Genomic DNA, 17279 nt, shown 5'->3' with positions numbered 1-17279 from the left:
ATCTATCTATCTATCTATCTATCTATCTATCTATCTATCTATCTATCTATCTATCTATCTGTATCTGTCTATAGTAGATCTATTTATCATCTATCTCTATCTTTCCATCTATATCCATCAATTGTCTATCATCTAACATCTATCACCTGATCTATCAACTATCTATATCGATCTACCATCCAACCATCTGTCTGTCTGTGATCTTGATGTACCATGACAATCAAAGTATTTCAGTGGTTTACACTAAAAAATTCCAAAGAGTTTTTCATGCTGTACTAAATATCTTAAGGTTGTTTTTGATCACAGTAGCCATCTCTAATTCCCTGTGCTTGCCCCATCATACGCAAACACAGGGTGCACTTCAGATACCCCCAACTGAACTATTTCAGGCTTCAGCTATTGATGAAATTATTAACTCTTAAGCTTTGGACTTATTCCCCCAGAAACAATGGAAATTCGTCTATCTTATTATTATTTTATTATAATTATTATAATTTAATTTATATATCTTTCCCATTCATATTTCAGCTGTTCCTGATGATGGATGTGGAAAAGCCAAATATCCACCCCTTCTTTGTTTTGGAAGAGTTGTCGGCGGCTGTGTTTCAAATCCCCATTCCTGGCCCTGGCAAATCAGTCTCCGTATTCGGTATTAAATATAATATATAATATAAATATCTCACATACTGCAGTTGTAGGTTAAAATAGGAGGAGGAAGGAATATTTGGTATGTTCGCTACCTTGAACTATTTATAAAAATAATAAAGGTGGGATATAAATAAATAATAGGATTATTTATTGTACTTCTCATCCACTTAATAAGCAAAAAACTTTCTCTGTTGTTATATTCTGGACTTGGATTGTGATTTTTCTCCCATGTTCTATTTGATTTGCTATTTTTTATTGTGCATTTATTCTTCTATTTATCACTCAGGGCTTGTACCTTCCTTATTTGAAACTTTTCAATGAACTTGTTTATAGATCTTTTTTTAAAGGACCAGATTATTTTCCCCAAAGTTCTAAATAGCAGCACATCTTTCCTTTCCAAAGCTTGTTTCTCTATACAGTTTGTCCTTGCTTAATGACCATTTGTTCAGTAACCATTCGAAATTACAACTGTGCTGAACAAAGGGACTGATTACCTACAGCTGAGCTTGCAGGACACCCAAGGTCACATAATTGTGATCTACGCATTTGGCAAGCATGCATACTTACGACAAGTTGCCAAGTGCCTCATGATCATGTGATCACTGTTCATAGTCTTCCCTGCTGGCTTCCCCAGGAAGTCACTAGGGAAGCCGGAAGGAAAAGCCGCAAGCCGTTGCCACCTGGCTGGTTCCAGGAGGCTGGCTGAAAAAGTCCCATCCTGAAATCCAAGCTTGGATTTCTGCCTGGATTTCCGGATTTCCAGACCTTTTTCAGCCAGCCTCCTTACGAACAAAAAATGCTGCTTGCCAGAGAGGCCGAGCCTCACCATCAGGCAGCAGTTTTGCTCTCAGAGGGGTTGGATGATCTGTCACGAAGGGACTTCTTCATTTGGCCTCCCTGAGAGCAAAAACACTGCCTGATGGATTGTTTTAAGCCTGCTTGGGGCAGAGTTCTCTGGCAGGAAGAAGGGGAATTGCAGCACTGAGCTGGAGAAGAGAAGCTAGAAGAAATTGAATCATGAAAAACCAAGTTCTTTTCTCCAGCTCATTGCTGCTGTTCTCTTCTGCCCATGAATGGGAGAGCTTCAGCAGACAGTTCTTTTGCTCCATCCATTTTATTTATTTATTTATTTATTTATTAAATTTCTACCCCGCCCTTCTCCCAGCGGACTCAGGGCGGCTTACAGCCATTTAAAACAAGTACATATACAAAAATGCTAAATTTAAAATGTAATTAAAATAAAATATTAATTATTGGCCTTTTCTTATTAAAATTATTTTAAAACCAAATTAAGATAACCCTTAGGCCAGTCCTGCTAGCTTAAATAGCCATGTCTTGAGGGCGCGGCGGAAGGAGGGGAGATCCGGAATCACCCAGATCTCTGGGGGTAGTTCGTTCCATAGGGTGGGGGCTCCCACCGAGAAGGCCCTCCCCCTGGGGGTCGCCAGCCGGCACTGTCTGGCTGANGCGCGGCTGCATTCTGGACTAACTGGAGCCTCCGAATGCTCCTCAAGGGGAGCCCCATGTAGAGAGCATTACAGTAGTCCAGGCGGGAGGTGACAAGAGCATGGGTGACTGTGCGCAAGGCGTCCCGGTCCAGAAAAGGCCGCAACTGGTGAACCAGGCGTACCCGGTAAAACGCCCCCCTGGCCACGGCCGTCAACTGATCTTCTAGTGTCAGCCGTGGATCCAGGAGGACACCCTGATTGCGTACCCTCTCCGAGGGAGCCAAAGTTTCGCCCCCTATAGTCAGCGACGGAGTCAGCTGACTATGCCGGGAGGCCGGCAGCCACAGCCACTCAGTCTTGGAAGGGTTGAGCCTGAGTCTGTTTCTCCCCATCCAGACCCGTACGGCCTCCAGGCACCGGGCCATCACGTCAAGGGCATCATTGGGGTGTGGCATTTAATGACCACACCTGAGTAAACTAGGAATGTCAAATCAGATCACGTGGTGACCTTCTTTATGGTCACCATGACTTACGGCTCAATTATGGTTATATGTTGAGGACTACCTGTATACCTTAGCTAGTGACAAAACGTATTATTCCACATGGGTGAAAGTAGCTTGAATTTCGCTTCCAAGCAAGCAGTAAAGCCTTTATCCCAGGGGTGTCAAACTGGCGGCCCGTGGGCCAGATGCGTCACACTCAGGCCACGCCCACCCCGGCTCCACAAAGGCAAAAAACATTGCGATACGTCACGATACGTCACATGATGCGATCGAGTTTGACACCCGTGCTTTATCCTCTCACGAAATCTCGGTGCCAGGTGTTCCCATGTTTGCATTCCTTCTCCGAGCCTTCTCCTTTGTGGCTGACATGCAGATACGGTTATCTCCAGACATCATTTTGGATGAGGAAGAGAGAAGTTAATTGTGCAGTGTTATATCACTCAGGATCTTTCCCCAGCTGCTTCTACCCATGGCACAAACATAACAGTGGAAACATCATTTCCGCCACTATCCCATGATGTTGGTTTCATAGCTTCTCCCCAGCCCATGAGTGAGACAGGCCTAAATTGCCTTCAACTACAACTTTATTAAAATAGTATTTCTTCTCTTATTGTGATAGTGCCACAAAGTAGCCTGAAAGGGTATAAAATATCCTGGACTTTGTCATTCACTTCTCTGGAAGAGAGTCAACTGGTTATGTTGACTTCAATAGAGGTAACAGTAGAGGTAGGCCTGGGATTGGCTACATGAAAGGACTCACTGTATACAGTGCATTCAAAATAATAGTACTAGTAACAACAACAACAATAATAAAACTAACAATAATAATAAAGACGTAAAGCAGGGGTAGTCAACCTTTTTATACCTACCGCCCACTTTTGTATCTCTGTTAGTAGTAAAATTTTCTAACCGCCCACCAGTTCCACAGTAATGGTGATTTATAAAGTAGGGAAATAACTTTACTTTATAAAATTTATAAAGCAAGTTAAAGCATATAATAATAATTACTTACCAAATACTTTATGTCAGACTTTCGCTAAGTTTGGCAGAATAAATCTTTATAAAACAACTTACTGTAGTTAAATCTATCTTTTTATTTATACTTTGCATACATAGAAGCATGAAGTCTGATGAAATTACATTTAATTAATTAAATTATTAATGAGATCCCTGAGGCTGATGCTGTGAAACTAAATACTGGATATCTGGCTCAATTTTTGTAAGGAACAAACAAAGGTCTCCTCTTTCGGAAATATTCAGGTGGTTTCTTTCTTTGGTCATAATATGATTAACAGCACTAAAGCCTGATTCCACAATTGTTGAACTGTTGTCACGGGGAATTTTATGAAAACCTAATGAAAATGTTTTTAAATGCTATGAATTTTTTTTAAAAAGTCAATTAAATTTAAAAAAAGGAAAGTGCTTCAGTATCGGACAAAACCCCTACCGCCCACCATGAAAGCTGGAACGCCCACTAGTGGGCGGTAGGGACCAGGTTGACTACCACTGAATTTGACTCCTGGGAACTATATATCCATGACTTAGTAGTAATACCTGGAAGTGGTTTGCCAATGCCTTCAACTTCCAAGTCTAGCATGCAACTGTGAGATCTCCATGTGGTCTCCCATCCTAGCACTAGCCAACTTTATCCTTGTTTGGAACAGTGTCATGAGCAATTATTATCCTCTTCACATTTACCTTGTACTATTGAAACAGTGCTTTTTGCATTCTATTGTTGCTTTCCCTAATGGTTCATACCTGTTTCTCATCTACTTGTAATACATTGTTAATTTAGATATCCCTTTGTATGATTGATCCGCAAAGCCTAAAGCCATAATAAATCTTGTACTTAAGGTAGTACAAGACTCTGCTGTGCAAACATGGCATCACTCTCTAAATTTATTAGTCAAAAAGAAGCAAGAAAAGAAATGCCATTCAGTTTGCTATGAACTGTGTAACTGTGTAAATTTAAACCATTTCATGGATGCTGGTATTAGCTCTGTGTAATGCTTGAGAATGAGGAGATTGAATGACGAATGGACAGCCTCTGATTTCTATGTGAATTATTTACTGTAAAATTAATCTTCTGTTTTCTTTTCTTTTCTTCAGTTACAACAATCTACATTTTTGTGGTGGCACATTAATAAAGCCACAATGGGTTCTGACGGCAACTCACTGCTTAGACCGGTAAAACCTTTATTTGTACCCTGCCCAGAGTCCTTCTTTAAGGGAGATGGGCAGCTTCAAAATATGATAAATAAATAAAAATAAAAATTTCCTTGGGCAAGAGACCAGATTTTCCAAATCCAATGCTATTGGGTGAATGGGTTGAAATGTCAACTGGCAAAATTCACCATCCGGGAATTCTGGAAGTTGTGGTCACTCCACAGGTAGAAAACACCAGGATGCAGTACCTGGGTTGCAGAAATTCAGTTGACTGTCAGTTGGCAGCAAAGGGTTAGAGCTTTCTGGGTCTGTTTGGGACCATTCTGTGGTGACATGGATCATTTTGGGCCCATTATATTAGCCCTAGCAGGTATTCGTCAGATTATGGCAAATCTGCCATTATGATAAATATGCCATTTAGTTTAGCATTAGCCATGTTCAGAGTTTAATTCACTCTGGTTTATATCCCATCCTTCAACACAATTCTGAGAACACAAGTTTCTAATCTGTTTGCAGCTGGCAATCTGTTGGATGTACAGACATCTTACCATAACACTAGAAATTTCAATGTTATACAAGATTGTCAGCTCTTAGGAAATTATTTGGGGGTGGGGAAGGAAAACAAGTAGCAGAAATCAGTAGAAAAAAGCAATGTGTAATTTCTGAGAATTAATACATTGTCAACAGAGCTGGGGAGCTTTCCATTGGAAATGACCGAATGACAGCAAAACCTCCTTATAGATAACAAATTGTGGCTAGTTCACAGTTTGTTCCAAATATGATTTGTTTGGATCTGGCTTTGTCATGTTGTGCAAACGTCTCCATTGTGGCCTGGCATACCTGCCAAATGTGTTCCCAGAAGAACCTGATGGCAAAAAGGACAGACTATGTTTTCTCTAAAATAGACATATAAGACATAATCATGCAGTATAATAGTATAATCATACTATGCAGAAGAGACAATCAACAAACCAAAAAGGGAATTAAAAAAAAATCCCAAAACACCTCTCCACCAGAAGTCACTACCCAGATGAGCATAGATTAACAGAAAGATCAACAATCAAGAAATAAACAATACCCCAATCAAGGAACTGCCGAACTAGCTAACAGTAAACAGCCCAACCAAATAACCTCCAAGACCAGCCCCACCCCCAACCCTAACAGGGCAAGTCACTAGAATATAAACTAAGAACAAACCCCACTCCTTACTAGCAGTAATGACGTTATCTAGTTTGGTCAATGAAACGTCTGCAAGAAGCCAACCAAGCTCAGAGAACACCAAGGACCCCTCATATATTTTCTCTCTTTCTCAGCTACTTTCTCTGAGTCATTGCACATGGAAAACGAGCTGTAGCTCCAGGGTCAGAAGATCCTGCTTTGGATACACAAAAAGCCAGCCTAATTGGCCTACTTAATTGGCCTCTCTGTCCAGAGCTGGCAAGGGCCTGCATCTAAAGCAGGGGTTCCCGACCGGGGGTGCGAGACGATATTCCAGGGGGTGCAAAAACTTGGCTTTTCAAAATTATACTGTATTTGCATAATTTGTTGCCGTTATTTCGGACTTTTGTAAGGGGTGCGAGAATATATCAGAAGTGTTCTAGGGGTGCGGGGTATAGAAAAGTTTGGGAGCTGCTGATCTAAAGCTTTGGGAACCACTTGCCAAGTGGCAGAGTGGTAATACTGAGCTGTACAGTATAGTATGGAATAGTGGTCTGGCTTCGTGTTTCAGCTTACTTTGTTTCTCCCAAAGATGCTTTTTCACAAGGCAACTAGACTTTCTTGTTTTTCCTTGAAGGAGATTCGCTTCTCATCCAAGAAGCTTCTTTAGCTCTAACTGGATGGTGGGGAATGGAAAGATTTATACTCCTGCAGACAGCTGTTCATTTGAATTCTTTTAAAGATGAACAGCTGTCTGCAGGAGTATAAATCTTTCCATTCCCCACCATCCAGTCAGAGCTGAAGAAGCTTCTTGGATGAGAAGCGAAACGCCTTCAAAGAAAAACAAGAATGTCCAGTTGCCTCGTGAAAAAGCTCCTTTGGGATAACTATGACCTGGATGACTGAGAATCTCCACAGACATTCCTTTGTTTCTCTATAAAGAACAAATAACTTCAACCAATGATGTATACATTGTAGATTAACAGCAATTAATGCCATTTAGTAAGTGAATATAATTAAATAACCATTGGCATCTGATACCTGGTATCTGATATTCTGGTTTTCCATAATTCCCCCAAATGGTTCCCACTGAAACAGTGAATTCTAGTCATTTAGCTTGTTAAGTCCAGCACATTTTTTTTCACAGTTCTCAGAGCTAGCCTGACCCAATTTGTCCTACCTGCAGACTTACATAACACAGATCCAGCTATGGTTCCAGTCTTCAGAAATTCTCATTGAATTGTCCTCTTCTTATCTAACTGAGTTGTGGATCTATGAAGATATTCTCACCTGGGAAATTTGTTTTTTTTTTTTTTTAGGTCACCCACTCCTACCTTTTACAAAGTGTCACTTGGCCTGCACACGGAGACAGCTTCTGAACCATCTGCCCAGCATCGCAATGTTCTGAAAATATTCAAAGAACCAAACAGGGCAGACATTGCCTTGCTGAAATTAAGCAGGTATCCTTTGGGCTACCGTATTTATCTTTAATAATCTCTCTATCTTCCATTCCAAAACTCCTTGCTGTGAATATACTAACATTGCTTAACATGACATTTGAATTGATCCAATTTCATTATGGGCCAGTAGTTGTCTGAAGTAGTTTCCAAATTTATTGGTGCACACTGTGCCTCTTGTTTTCAGGAAGTGGCATTGTAGTTATGGACAAAATCATTGTAAACTGGGGTAAGCTTCTGGCATAGAAGAATATCCATATAGTTCTTTTTTTTTAATTTTTTTTGATATAGATTAGTTTATGTACAATTTAGGAGTAAGAATACTAATGTATATGAAACAAATATAACCAGCAATCTATAACAACAGTACACAGCACTTGGTGCTTTTGTTGCATGAGAATCTAAGTTTGGGTCCACTAATGATAAAAATGCAGAGTTCTTCTTCTACCAGGTGATTTATTTTTATTACTTGTTTCTTAGATTTATGTCCTTCCGTTCTTCCAAAAGTTCAAGGTGGTAGGCAGTAACACTCCCTCCACACAAGTTTATGTTTTTCAAGTTTTTGGTTATCTGATCTCAGTTGGTCTAAAGTAATGCTTCTCAAACTTGGTAACTTATGCGTGGACTTCAACTCCCAGAGGTCATTCCCAGAATTCTGAAAATTGAAGTCCACACATCTTAAAATTACCAAGTATGAGAAATATGAGTATAAGTAAACTCAACCTGGAACAGACAATGCATTTCCCGGAAATTTTGTCTTTGGCTAGATTCCAGCTTAAATTTGGGAAATTTCTACTATTTTTCTTTTCTTTTTTCTTAACCTCACCCCCCCCCCAAGCTTGATACCCTTTCTTGCTCCTTCGCTTCCTAAGAAGTATAAAGACAGGTAGTCCTCGACTTACAACAGTCCGTTTAGTGACTGTTCAAATTTACAATGGCACTGAAAAAAGTGACTTATGACCATTTTTTACCCTTAACGACCCTTGTGGCATCCCCATGGTCACCTGATGTTGGGCAACTGGTTTATATTTATGATGGTTGCAGTGTCCTGGGGTCATGTGATCATCTTTTGCGACCTTCTCACAAACAAAGTCAATGGGGAAGCCAGATTCACTATCTTAACAATGACAGTGATTCACTTAACAACTGTAGCAATAAAGGTCGTAAAATGGGGCAAAACTCACTTAACAACTGTCTTGCTTAGCAACAGAACATTTGGACTCTATTGTGGCTGCAAGTCAAGGACCACCTGAATCTCATTTCAAAACCCAGGCTTTTTTCAGCCCACTTGGGAAGATCCCTTTGAGGTATTTGTGGGTTTTTTGCTGGAAAATAGGTGATAATGTGGAATAGCATGAAAACAGGCTGACTTCACAAAAGAGCCACAGTAGAGCAATGTTTCTCAACTTTAAGATGGGTGGACTTTAACTCTCAGAATTCCCCAGCCAGCATGGGAGTTGGGAGTTGAAGCCCACCCATCTTAAAGTTGCCACGGTTGAGAAACACTGCACTAGAGACCACAACGATGCTGAAACTAGTTAATAGTTTCTAGTTCTTTATTCATACAACATTAAGATTCCATTCTGTTATATCAAGGATTGTCTCCCGGAGACAGCGCTTTTACGAAGGATGGCTCAAAGCTAATTGTGAAGTGCAACCCTCTTACCTGTTGTTATACAGGATTATCTTTCTTTCAGAAAGTGACTATAGTAGCTAGAGTTGTTTGACTTGAAGAACAGACTAGCTGAGACAGGGAGATATCTATTTGCGGTCATACCATACAATGCTCAATTACAGCTACTGCATTTATGTAAACGTTATGTTTATATTCCTTTTAGAGATCAAATTCTGAAGTTTCATGTGCTTAAGGAACTAGCAAATGAGCTGACTTCACAAGGTGTAAACTTTAGCTTCCTAGGAATGTTTTGTTTAAAAAACATCCAATAACTAACCAATCAGCCGCTACTAAGCCAGTTTGGTCTAATGGTTAAGACACAAGACTAGAAAGCAAGAGACCATGAGTTCAAGTCCTGCCTCAGCCATGAGAGCCAGCTGGGGGACCTTGGGACAGTCACTCCCTTCTCTCAGCCTCAGCTCACCGCACAGGGTTGTTGTTGTGGGGCAGTGTGTTGGATGGGTTTCGCCACGGTGGGTTATTTGCAAAAAAATACATAAAGGCGGGACACACACAAACGCACAGGGTAATATAATAGAGTGACTAGAATGAAATATCATTTTTCTTCCAGCCCAGTGAAGATCACCAATGAAGTCATTCCAATCTGCTTGCCTTCAGAAAATGCTGTTGTAGCAGGTGGGGCAGAATGTTATGTCACGGGATGGGGTGACACAAAAGGTGAGTAACCTCACAGAGGCTAAAAAAATCCAAAATATCCACCATTCTGTTACTGCATTTCTTCCATTCCTCTTCCCATCTTTTTTATCAGTTTATAAAACTGATGAATTTTTATCGATGGATTTTATCTTTTATACATCTGGGGAGACTTGGAATGAATGAATGAATGAATGAATGAATGAATGAATGAATGAATGAATGAATGAAAATGAATGACTACTTTTATATTTATTATCTGGACAGAACACAATTTAGTCACTATGGGAAATTTGGGGAAGAACAATCTTTATTAATGGGGTGTACTTTACAATAGGATGTTTCAGGCTTCTGGATGTTTCTTGGGTGGGTAAATTCCATCACAGTGGTGGCTGAGATAGAGATCAGTATTAATTTAACAAAGGAGTTCTACTTGTATTAGAGATTATACAACCCCACACAAATTAGACACATTTCTGTTTTTAACATGGGCAGCCATATAATTTTAATAAGAAAATATTTTGCAAAACACTTGGTTAAGAGTAATAGTGACCATTTGCAGTTATGACAGTGATGAAAAAGTAACTTTATGACAAGCGCTCACATTTATGACCACAGATCTGTAAAGCTGAAGTACTGTGTTGGTTTCACTTGTGATTGCTAAATGAGGATTTCCTAAACTAGATTTGGACTGCAAAATCCATATGACCACTAGATGGCAGCAAAGGATTATACTTTTTTTTTTAATTTTCTGAGCTGCCAATTCCCAGTCATATAGAATTTTTAGGGAATAACGGTGGTAAAAAGGGAGTTTTTTTATATAGTGCCATATTTGGTGATGATGAGGCTTCCCTGAGCATATTAGAATATTATTGGTTTTGTTTTATACCCTGGACAAATTATGCCTGCATCCTGAAGCTTTAAGTAACATTTCCATTAAAAAACAAACAAGCTAGAAGAATATATCTGCTCTCATTTTTACCAGATCAGGAAACATACATTATCCTGTATGGGTTTTCCTTTCATTATTTCCTCCCTCCCCTCTGCTTTTCAAAGGAACTGGTGGAGAAGGCTTTCTTAAAGAGACTGGATTCCCTGTCATTGAAAATAAAGTGTGTAATCGGCCTGAATTTCTAAATAACAGAGTCGGCAACCATGAACTTTGTGCTGGTAATATTGATGGCATATCTGATAGCTGTCAGGTAAGATATGTTTCCATCCTACCACTGAAGGAGGAAACCTTTTAGTATTATATGTTGGCTTCGTAGATAAACCCAAAGATATTTCAATGTTTTTCCCAGTGAAAATGCCACCTTCAGAGGGCTTTTCCCTCTCATTATTACAGCAAGTGAAGAAAAGATTCATTTTATCTCCATATGTATCCCGAAACCATGTTTCCGGGCTATATTGAGGATGTTTTTATGATTCTTCAGTACTATTTGCTTTATTTCTTGTTTATTTTATCTTTGTCTGTACTTTTATTTCTTTTAATGTTGTGAGCCATCCAGAGGCACATGCTGAGATGGGTGGCGAGATAAATCAACCAATTAATTAAATAAATATCTGCTGTGATCCTCTGAGTTAAGAACCCATCCAGTTCATGTTATTTGTATAACATGATGTTGTATAACATCCCCCCTTTGGGTCTAGTTTGACCCTCATGAAGTCCTTTTTGTGATTAGCTTGGTAAGAGATTGTCAGGCAATAAAAGTCATCCAGTGAGAATGATGTGTAACTCATCTTACACATGTTGATTTCTCTTGCACTCCTGGTTCATTTTTTCTAAACACTTGGTTCCAGGGTGACAGTGGGGGACCTCTGGTCTGTGAAGAGCAAGGACGATATGTGCTACATGGAGTCACCTCCTGGGGTCTGGGCTGTGCCCAGCCCATGAAACCTGGTGTTTATGTGCGAGTGTCTCGCTTTATTCCATGGATCCAAAGAATACTGAATGAAAATTGAGCTGCCCATAACCTCTTGCCGAAATCAACAAAGAGAGAGAAGAAGAAGTAGAAGTGAAGTGCAATATAATGAAACCATTTACATGAATGTAAAATAAATCTCATGAATATCCTGTAAGCATCCTTTTCTTGGTTGGTTTGTTAACACTGGTTTACAAGATGCCTGAGTTTGTGGAGCAGTAAACTGTGTTAGTTATGATGTAGAAAATCTGAGGAAATTGAATCACTGGCATTTGGCAGGATTAATAGCCACTGAAGAAGGAAACTTTTGGTATTATAGCATGACTTTTGATCTGTGGGACACATGGCATCTAGGCCATCTAACTGTCTGTCTGTCTGTCTGTCTGTCTGTCTGTCTGTCTGTCTGTCTGTCTGTCTGTCTATCTATCTATCATCTGTCTGTCTGTCTGTCTGTCTGTCTGTCTGTCTGTCTATCATCTGTCTGTCTGTCTGTCTGTCTGTCTTTCTGATCATCTTTCTATCAGGAGCAGTGGTAGAATGCAGTATTGCAAGCTAACTTACTGCTCACTGCCAGCAGTTCAGTCCTGACCGGCTCAAGGTTGACTCAGCCTTCCATCCTTCTGAGGTTGGTAAAATGAAGACCCAGATTGTTGGGGGCAATATGCTGATTCTGTAAACCTCTTAGAGAGGACTGTAAAGCACTGTGAAGTAGTATATAAGTCTAAGTGCTATTGCTATTGCTATCTCTAATCTCCGTCTGTCTGTCTGTCTGTCTGTCTGTCTGTCTGTCTGTCTGTCTGTCTGTCTGTCTGTCTATCTATCTATCTATCTATCTATCATGCATCCATCTAGGTCATCCATCCATCAATAATCCTCCTCCTCCTCCATCCTCCATCATCATCATCATCATCATCATCATCATCATCATCATCATTCTCTCTAATCTACTTACCTACCAATCTACCTACCTAGTATCCAGAAGAATACAATGTGGCTCCAAAAGGAAAGACTCTTTTTTAAGATGAGATGGAGAAGGATTTCTACAAAATTTCTGTACAGCAGTGTTGGATGGCTATGATGGTGGAAAGCTCAGATTCAATTCTTTCTACAAATGGCATCCTCTTTAATGCTGCCTTACATTCATTGCTCATTCTGTTTCATGAGCACCATGAGTGAAAATTCACCAAGAAATGTTTCCCCAAGTTATAACTGAATGTGCATATACAACATTCCTCTCTGACTATTTCTGTTTTATATATTATTTTGTCTGACTTGCTTTGAGTCACTTTTAGAGTGCATCTAAAACCATGGCTAAAAAGAAAGCCTGGCCCAGTATAATGTGTGGACCATGTCACTGACCAGAGAGAAACCAGATACGAGATTTAATCTGGCTTTATATTCAGTGCTGAATTATAATGCAAGTAATGTTAGTTATGTATGTGTGAAAAAATTGAGATGGCTTTTGCTTCAAGAAGAAAAAGTGTTAAAATCTAAGGGAGGTTTTAAGGCAAAGCTAGTTTTGATCTTAGTATTGCCTCCTATAATGGGGTTATGAAGTCTGAGCTTCAAAGCAGTTAATCAGGAGCAGAGAGCAAGAGAATTCTAGAACCTTCTGCTGTCATCTAGTGATTGTCTGAATTTTTTTCAGTTCAGATCTAATAATCCAAATTATTGGTCTGGTTTAGAATTATTGAGTGAGCTTTTGGGTTTGTAACAAGACTTCTGAACAACCCAGTGCAAAACAGATCATTGTGTACTACAAAAAAAACCTCATTTATTTGGAAAAGGAGTGTAGAAAAAAATCTGGCATACAAGAAATGAATTTAAAAAATAAAGCGTGTTCTAGAAAATAGACAAGTTTAGCTTTTAAAAGCAAAGACCAAAGAACAGGATATTCTGCTCGGTGCTTCAAAATGTTTCATGACATTAAGCAAGAGTAGAGAAGTTGGTTGGTCTAGATGGGAGAGAGATTCTTAGGCACAACAAAGGGTGCATTTGGCCTATTCAATGTGGATCATTACTCTAACATTACTCTAACCCAGGAGAGGAGTAAAACCTGCCTTATAGCTGATTCTGCAAGCTGATAGAGAGGGAAACATTGTTCAAGGGACTTGGAGTGCCTCTATGGGGAGGTTGTTACTCTTCATTATATTAAATGGAAAAGTAGCCTGTTTCTGATTCAGTGCAACTCCAAGAAACATTGTATTTGCTGGACTGGGACCACTGTTTAGATTCTAATAAAACTTAAAATGGTTATTGCTTGAGTCTGGGGGAGGGGGGTCTCCAAACTTGGCAACTTTAAAACTTGTGAACTTTAACTTCCAGAATTCCTCAGCCAGTCATGCTGGCTGGGGAATTCTGGGAGTTGAAGTCCACAAGTCTTAAAGTTGCTAAGTTTTTTAATTCATTTTGTTCAAAAGCATCCAAAAGCATTTAAATTGCAGTCTAAAATTTACTCTTTTTCTTTTATTCAGTATTTACGATTACATCCTTATAGACACAGTGCTTAGCCAGCTACTTTTCTCCAGGCAAAGTCAGTTGATCATCAGTTTATAATTTCTGACCAGTTGCTGGGTGTGGGAGGAGAAAACAACGGGCCCATAAATCTATCTTCAGAGAGAAATCAGAGAAGAGATTTAATCTGGCTTTATATTCAGCGCACAGCTATAACGCAAGCAACGTTAGTTATGTTAGTTACAGTAGTGGCCAAAATTGTGGAAATTTTGTATGTGGAAAAGTGTATTTTTCAGGTTTGATGGTTAATAACACCACTTTGTTTGGAGTAGTACCATAAAATTATATATCAATGGAAAGATAATTTAATCAAGAATGTAATGCAACAAAGTTTGTTCAATTATCTGTACTGTATTCTATGAAAAGTTATAGCCAAATAACCAGAAAAAGGAAGCACAACTTGCTTAGGTCGATATCAGGTAGCTTTCCTTCATCTGATTGTAGCCAATGAGCATGAGAGTTTAGAGAGCCAATCAGGTGTCATCTTGTTTTGGCAATGAGCCAATCAGATCACAGTAGGATTCAGTTATTGATGTCATGCATTGAAGCTGAGAGCAGGACATTTGTCAGTCTGTTATGTGATCGCTATCAAGTTGGTTGGTTTTTTTTGTGTTTTTTCATTTAGTGAGCTTGTAAAACGTAATAAAATTAAAGTAATGGTGCAAAGAGTTGACTGGTTGCCCAGAAAGCGATGTAAAATAGTATTATTGAGTGAACAAGGCTACAGTTATAAAGAAATTAGAAGAAAAATTGGTGGAAACTTAACCAAAGGTGGCATTTCTACTGTACACTTTTCCCAAAATGTTTCCACAATTTTGGTCACTACTGTATATATACATTTGAATTTGAAATGGCTTTTGCTTCAGGAGGAACTTTTACCCAAAACAACTAAAACCAGCAAAGGAAGGAATTTCCTCTGGAAATGGATGGTTAAAAAAAACTAAAGAGTGAATTTCCTTCTCCATATCTGTTATGTGAGCCTGATGTCTGTCTGATCCAAATCCGGCACAAGTCCAAAAGCTCGGAAGACTAAACCTTTGGTCCCGGTGACCAACCCAGATTGGATTCTGCAACATTATCCTGAGACACATATATTCAGCTTCATTCATATCAAGAACTTAAGTAAACTTAAGTATTAACAGCACCTGCAGTTTTTGCATCTTTAACTTTTTAAATTGTGGCTGGGCTAATCTCTGGAACTTGGGTGCATCCAGAGTCAGGCTAGCAATTTAATACCAGCTCGTAATGCTAACTGTGCTGTTTCATGGAAAGCTGTTTCTAACAGAAAGCTAATTTCTAATCCCCAGGCCAACTTGAAAGTCCATGTTGAGTCTGCATCAAGAAACAATTTTATAGTCTTATTCACACCACAGCATTATTTTGAGGATAAAGGTGATACACTTGTTGTTCTGAATCCATAGGAAGCAGAGTTAATTCCTACACTTCTTGTAAAAATGTCTTTATTCATGTGTACCTTTGAAATAAGGAACATATTTCTTTGAAAATGTTTTAAAAATTCCATTCTGATCCTGTTCCAATGAATGAAATGAATGGCTTTTGGTTGATTCCATGTAAGCTGAGAATACTTTGAAGAAAAAAAAAACCCGTGTTGCAAATTAGTAAAGAGAAAGGAGATAGGGCAGGCATATATATATATATATATATATATATATATATATATTAAAAATAAACCAAGATCCTGTAGTAAAACAAAATATTTAATGAAAGTGATTACTCTTCTATGAGAGCCATTTATAATAGTTCCCTATCTGGAAACAATAGATTCTGAAAATATGTTCATATTTATCCCATAGAAAAATTCTATGCTTACTTTATAAAAAGGTTCTTTTAGGGCTTATGACACATTTGAATCCATCTCCTCCAAAAAGAAGATGGTGTCCAGCAGTCATGAATTTGAAAACCCGGTAGCTCATGAGGCTTTGCAGTATTAACAAAAGGTCAAATTTCTTTCCTGGAATTTTGCCGCTTGTTTTTTTTCACAACAGACACTGAAACTGTGTAGAGAAGGGGAAAAAAGGTTTTATAAGCAATTAACTTTATTGGGCAGACTGATTTAAACAGAAATGCTGTTTCTTTAAAGTAATTAATTTTTGAGACTGAATCTTACTTTGTAACATGTGCACTGGCATGTTTTAAAATAGGCAGCTCAAGAGGACCACATTTAGACTGGGCTCGTGAATGAAGTTACAAATGAATTTCCTCCTGTACCAGTGAACCGATAAATATTGATTCTCCTCTCTCCTAAATTAGGGGTGCTGTGGTCAGACTAAACCAAGGAGATAAAATTGCAAGTCCACCTCATCTAGCATGACACCATAAGTACAATGTGACTTGTTTTGGCTTAGCATGTTGTATGAATTCAGCCATTCTGGCTTAGTTGAACCTAGCTTTTATGGCTTAATCACCAAAATCGTGTAAAAATAAGCAATAGCTTAATGTGAGTACAAACTGACCTATTATTTTTAGCCTCACTTATTTTGAATAATTGTGATAATTAGAATGGTATGTTTGAAAACAAATGCTGCTTTCATTTTCTTGGAAGAAGGTAAAATTTGCATGTTATAACCAGCTTAAATCTGTGCTAAGACAATTTTACTCATGCTGTGGGAGGGAGGGAGGGATTAATTCCCTCTGCTCCTATGCTGCTTCTAGTCCAAACTGCTCCTTGCCATGTCTTTTTTTTTTTAAGAAAAAAAAGCATACATGGATATGTAGGTGCATGAATTCATACACATACAGATGCACATGTATTTAGCGAAGAGTTTGTGCTAAGTCTCTCAACAATTGTTGAACTAGACCTAAAGTCTAGAATTAATCATTGGAAGGCTGAATTTTCCAGCAGGTATGCAAGAATATCTAAGGATACATATATTCTCTTCTAAGGATACTTAGTCAGTACCTTGACATTTTCTCTACGTCTTCCACTGTCTCTGGTAAGGGCTGCCCCTTGGTCTCAGGTAAAAGTAGCACCAGAATCCCACAGAGAAGAGAAAGTACACCTATGAAAAAGTGAAGTGAGAAATATATCAGGCATTAGACATTTGTCCTGGAATTTTCTTGTAATTCTACTGTTTGTGCTGAAAAAAAAAGCTAGTTTAAATAGGGTTTTTTTT

At 38.8% G+C, this 17279-nt stretch overlaps 2 protein-coding genes across 2 annotated transcripts in view; one reads left to right on the top strand and one right to left on the bottom strand.

The window, feature by feature from the left end:
• Positions 1 to 11671, top strand: part of PLG (plasminogen) — a 40087-nt gene extending 28416 nt beyond the window's left edge. Inside the window, 6 exon segments of the mRNA XM_029285075.1 lie at positions 529 to 649; positions 4709 to 4786; positions 7243 to 7383; positions 9627 to 9733; positions 10766 to 10911; positions 11510 to 11671. Coding sequence (XP_029140908.1) covers positions 529 to 649; positions 4709 to 4786; positions 7243 to 7383; positions 9627 to 9733; positions 10766 to 10911; positions 11510 to 11671 — 755 coding nt within the window.
• A 4202-nt stretch (positions 11672 to 15873) lies between these two features.
• Positions 15874 to 17279, bottom strand: part of SLC22A3 (solute carrier family 22 member 3) — a 24942-nt gene continuing 23536 nt past the window's right edge. Inside the window, exons 9-10 of the mRNA XM_015821128.2 lie at positions 17066 to 17165; positions 15874 to 16160 (exon numbers count right to left, since the gene is read on the bottom strand). Of these exons, the coding sequence (XP_015676614.2) occupies positions 16094 to 16160; positions 17066 to 17165 (167 nt within the window). The 3' untranslated portion in view covers positions 15874 to 16093. The remainder of the gene's footprint in view (positions 16161 to 17065; positions 17166 to 17279) is intronic.

This window comes from Protobothrops mucrosquamatus, unplaced genomic scaffold (assembly GCF_001527695.2).
Source record: "Protobothrops mucrosquamatus isolate PMUCROS unplaced genomic scaffold, P.Mucros_1.0 scaffold1259, whole genome shotgun sequence".
Classification (NCBI taxonomy): Eukaryota; Metazoa; Chordata; class Lepidosauria; order Squamata; family Viperidae; genus Protobothrops; species Protobothrops mucrosquamatus.
This window is presented reverse-complemented; position numbering and strand designations above follow the sequence as displayed.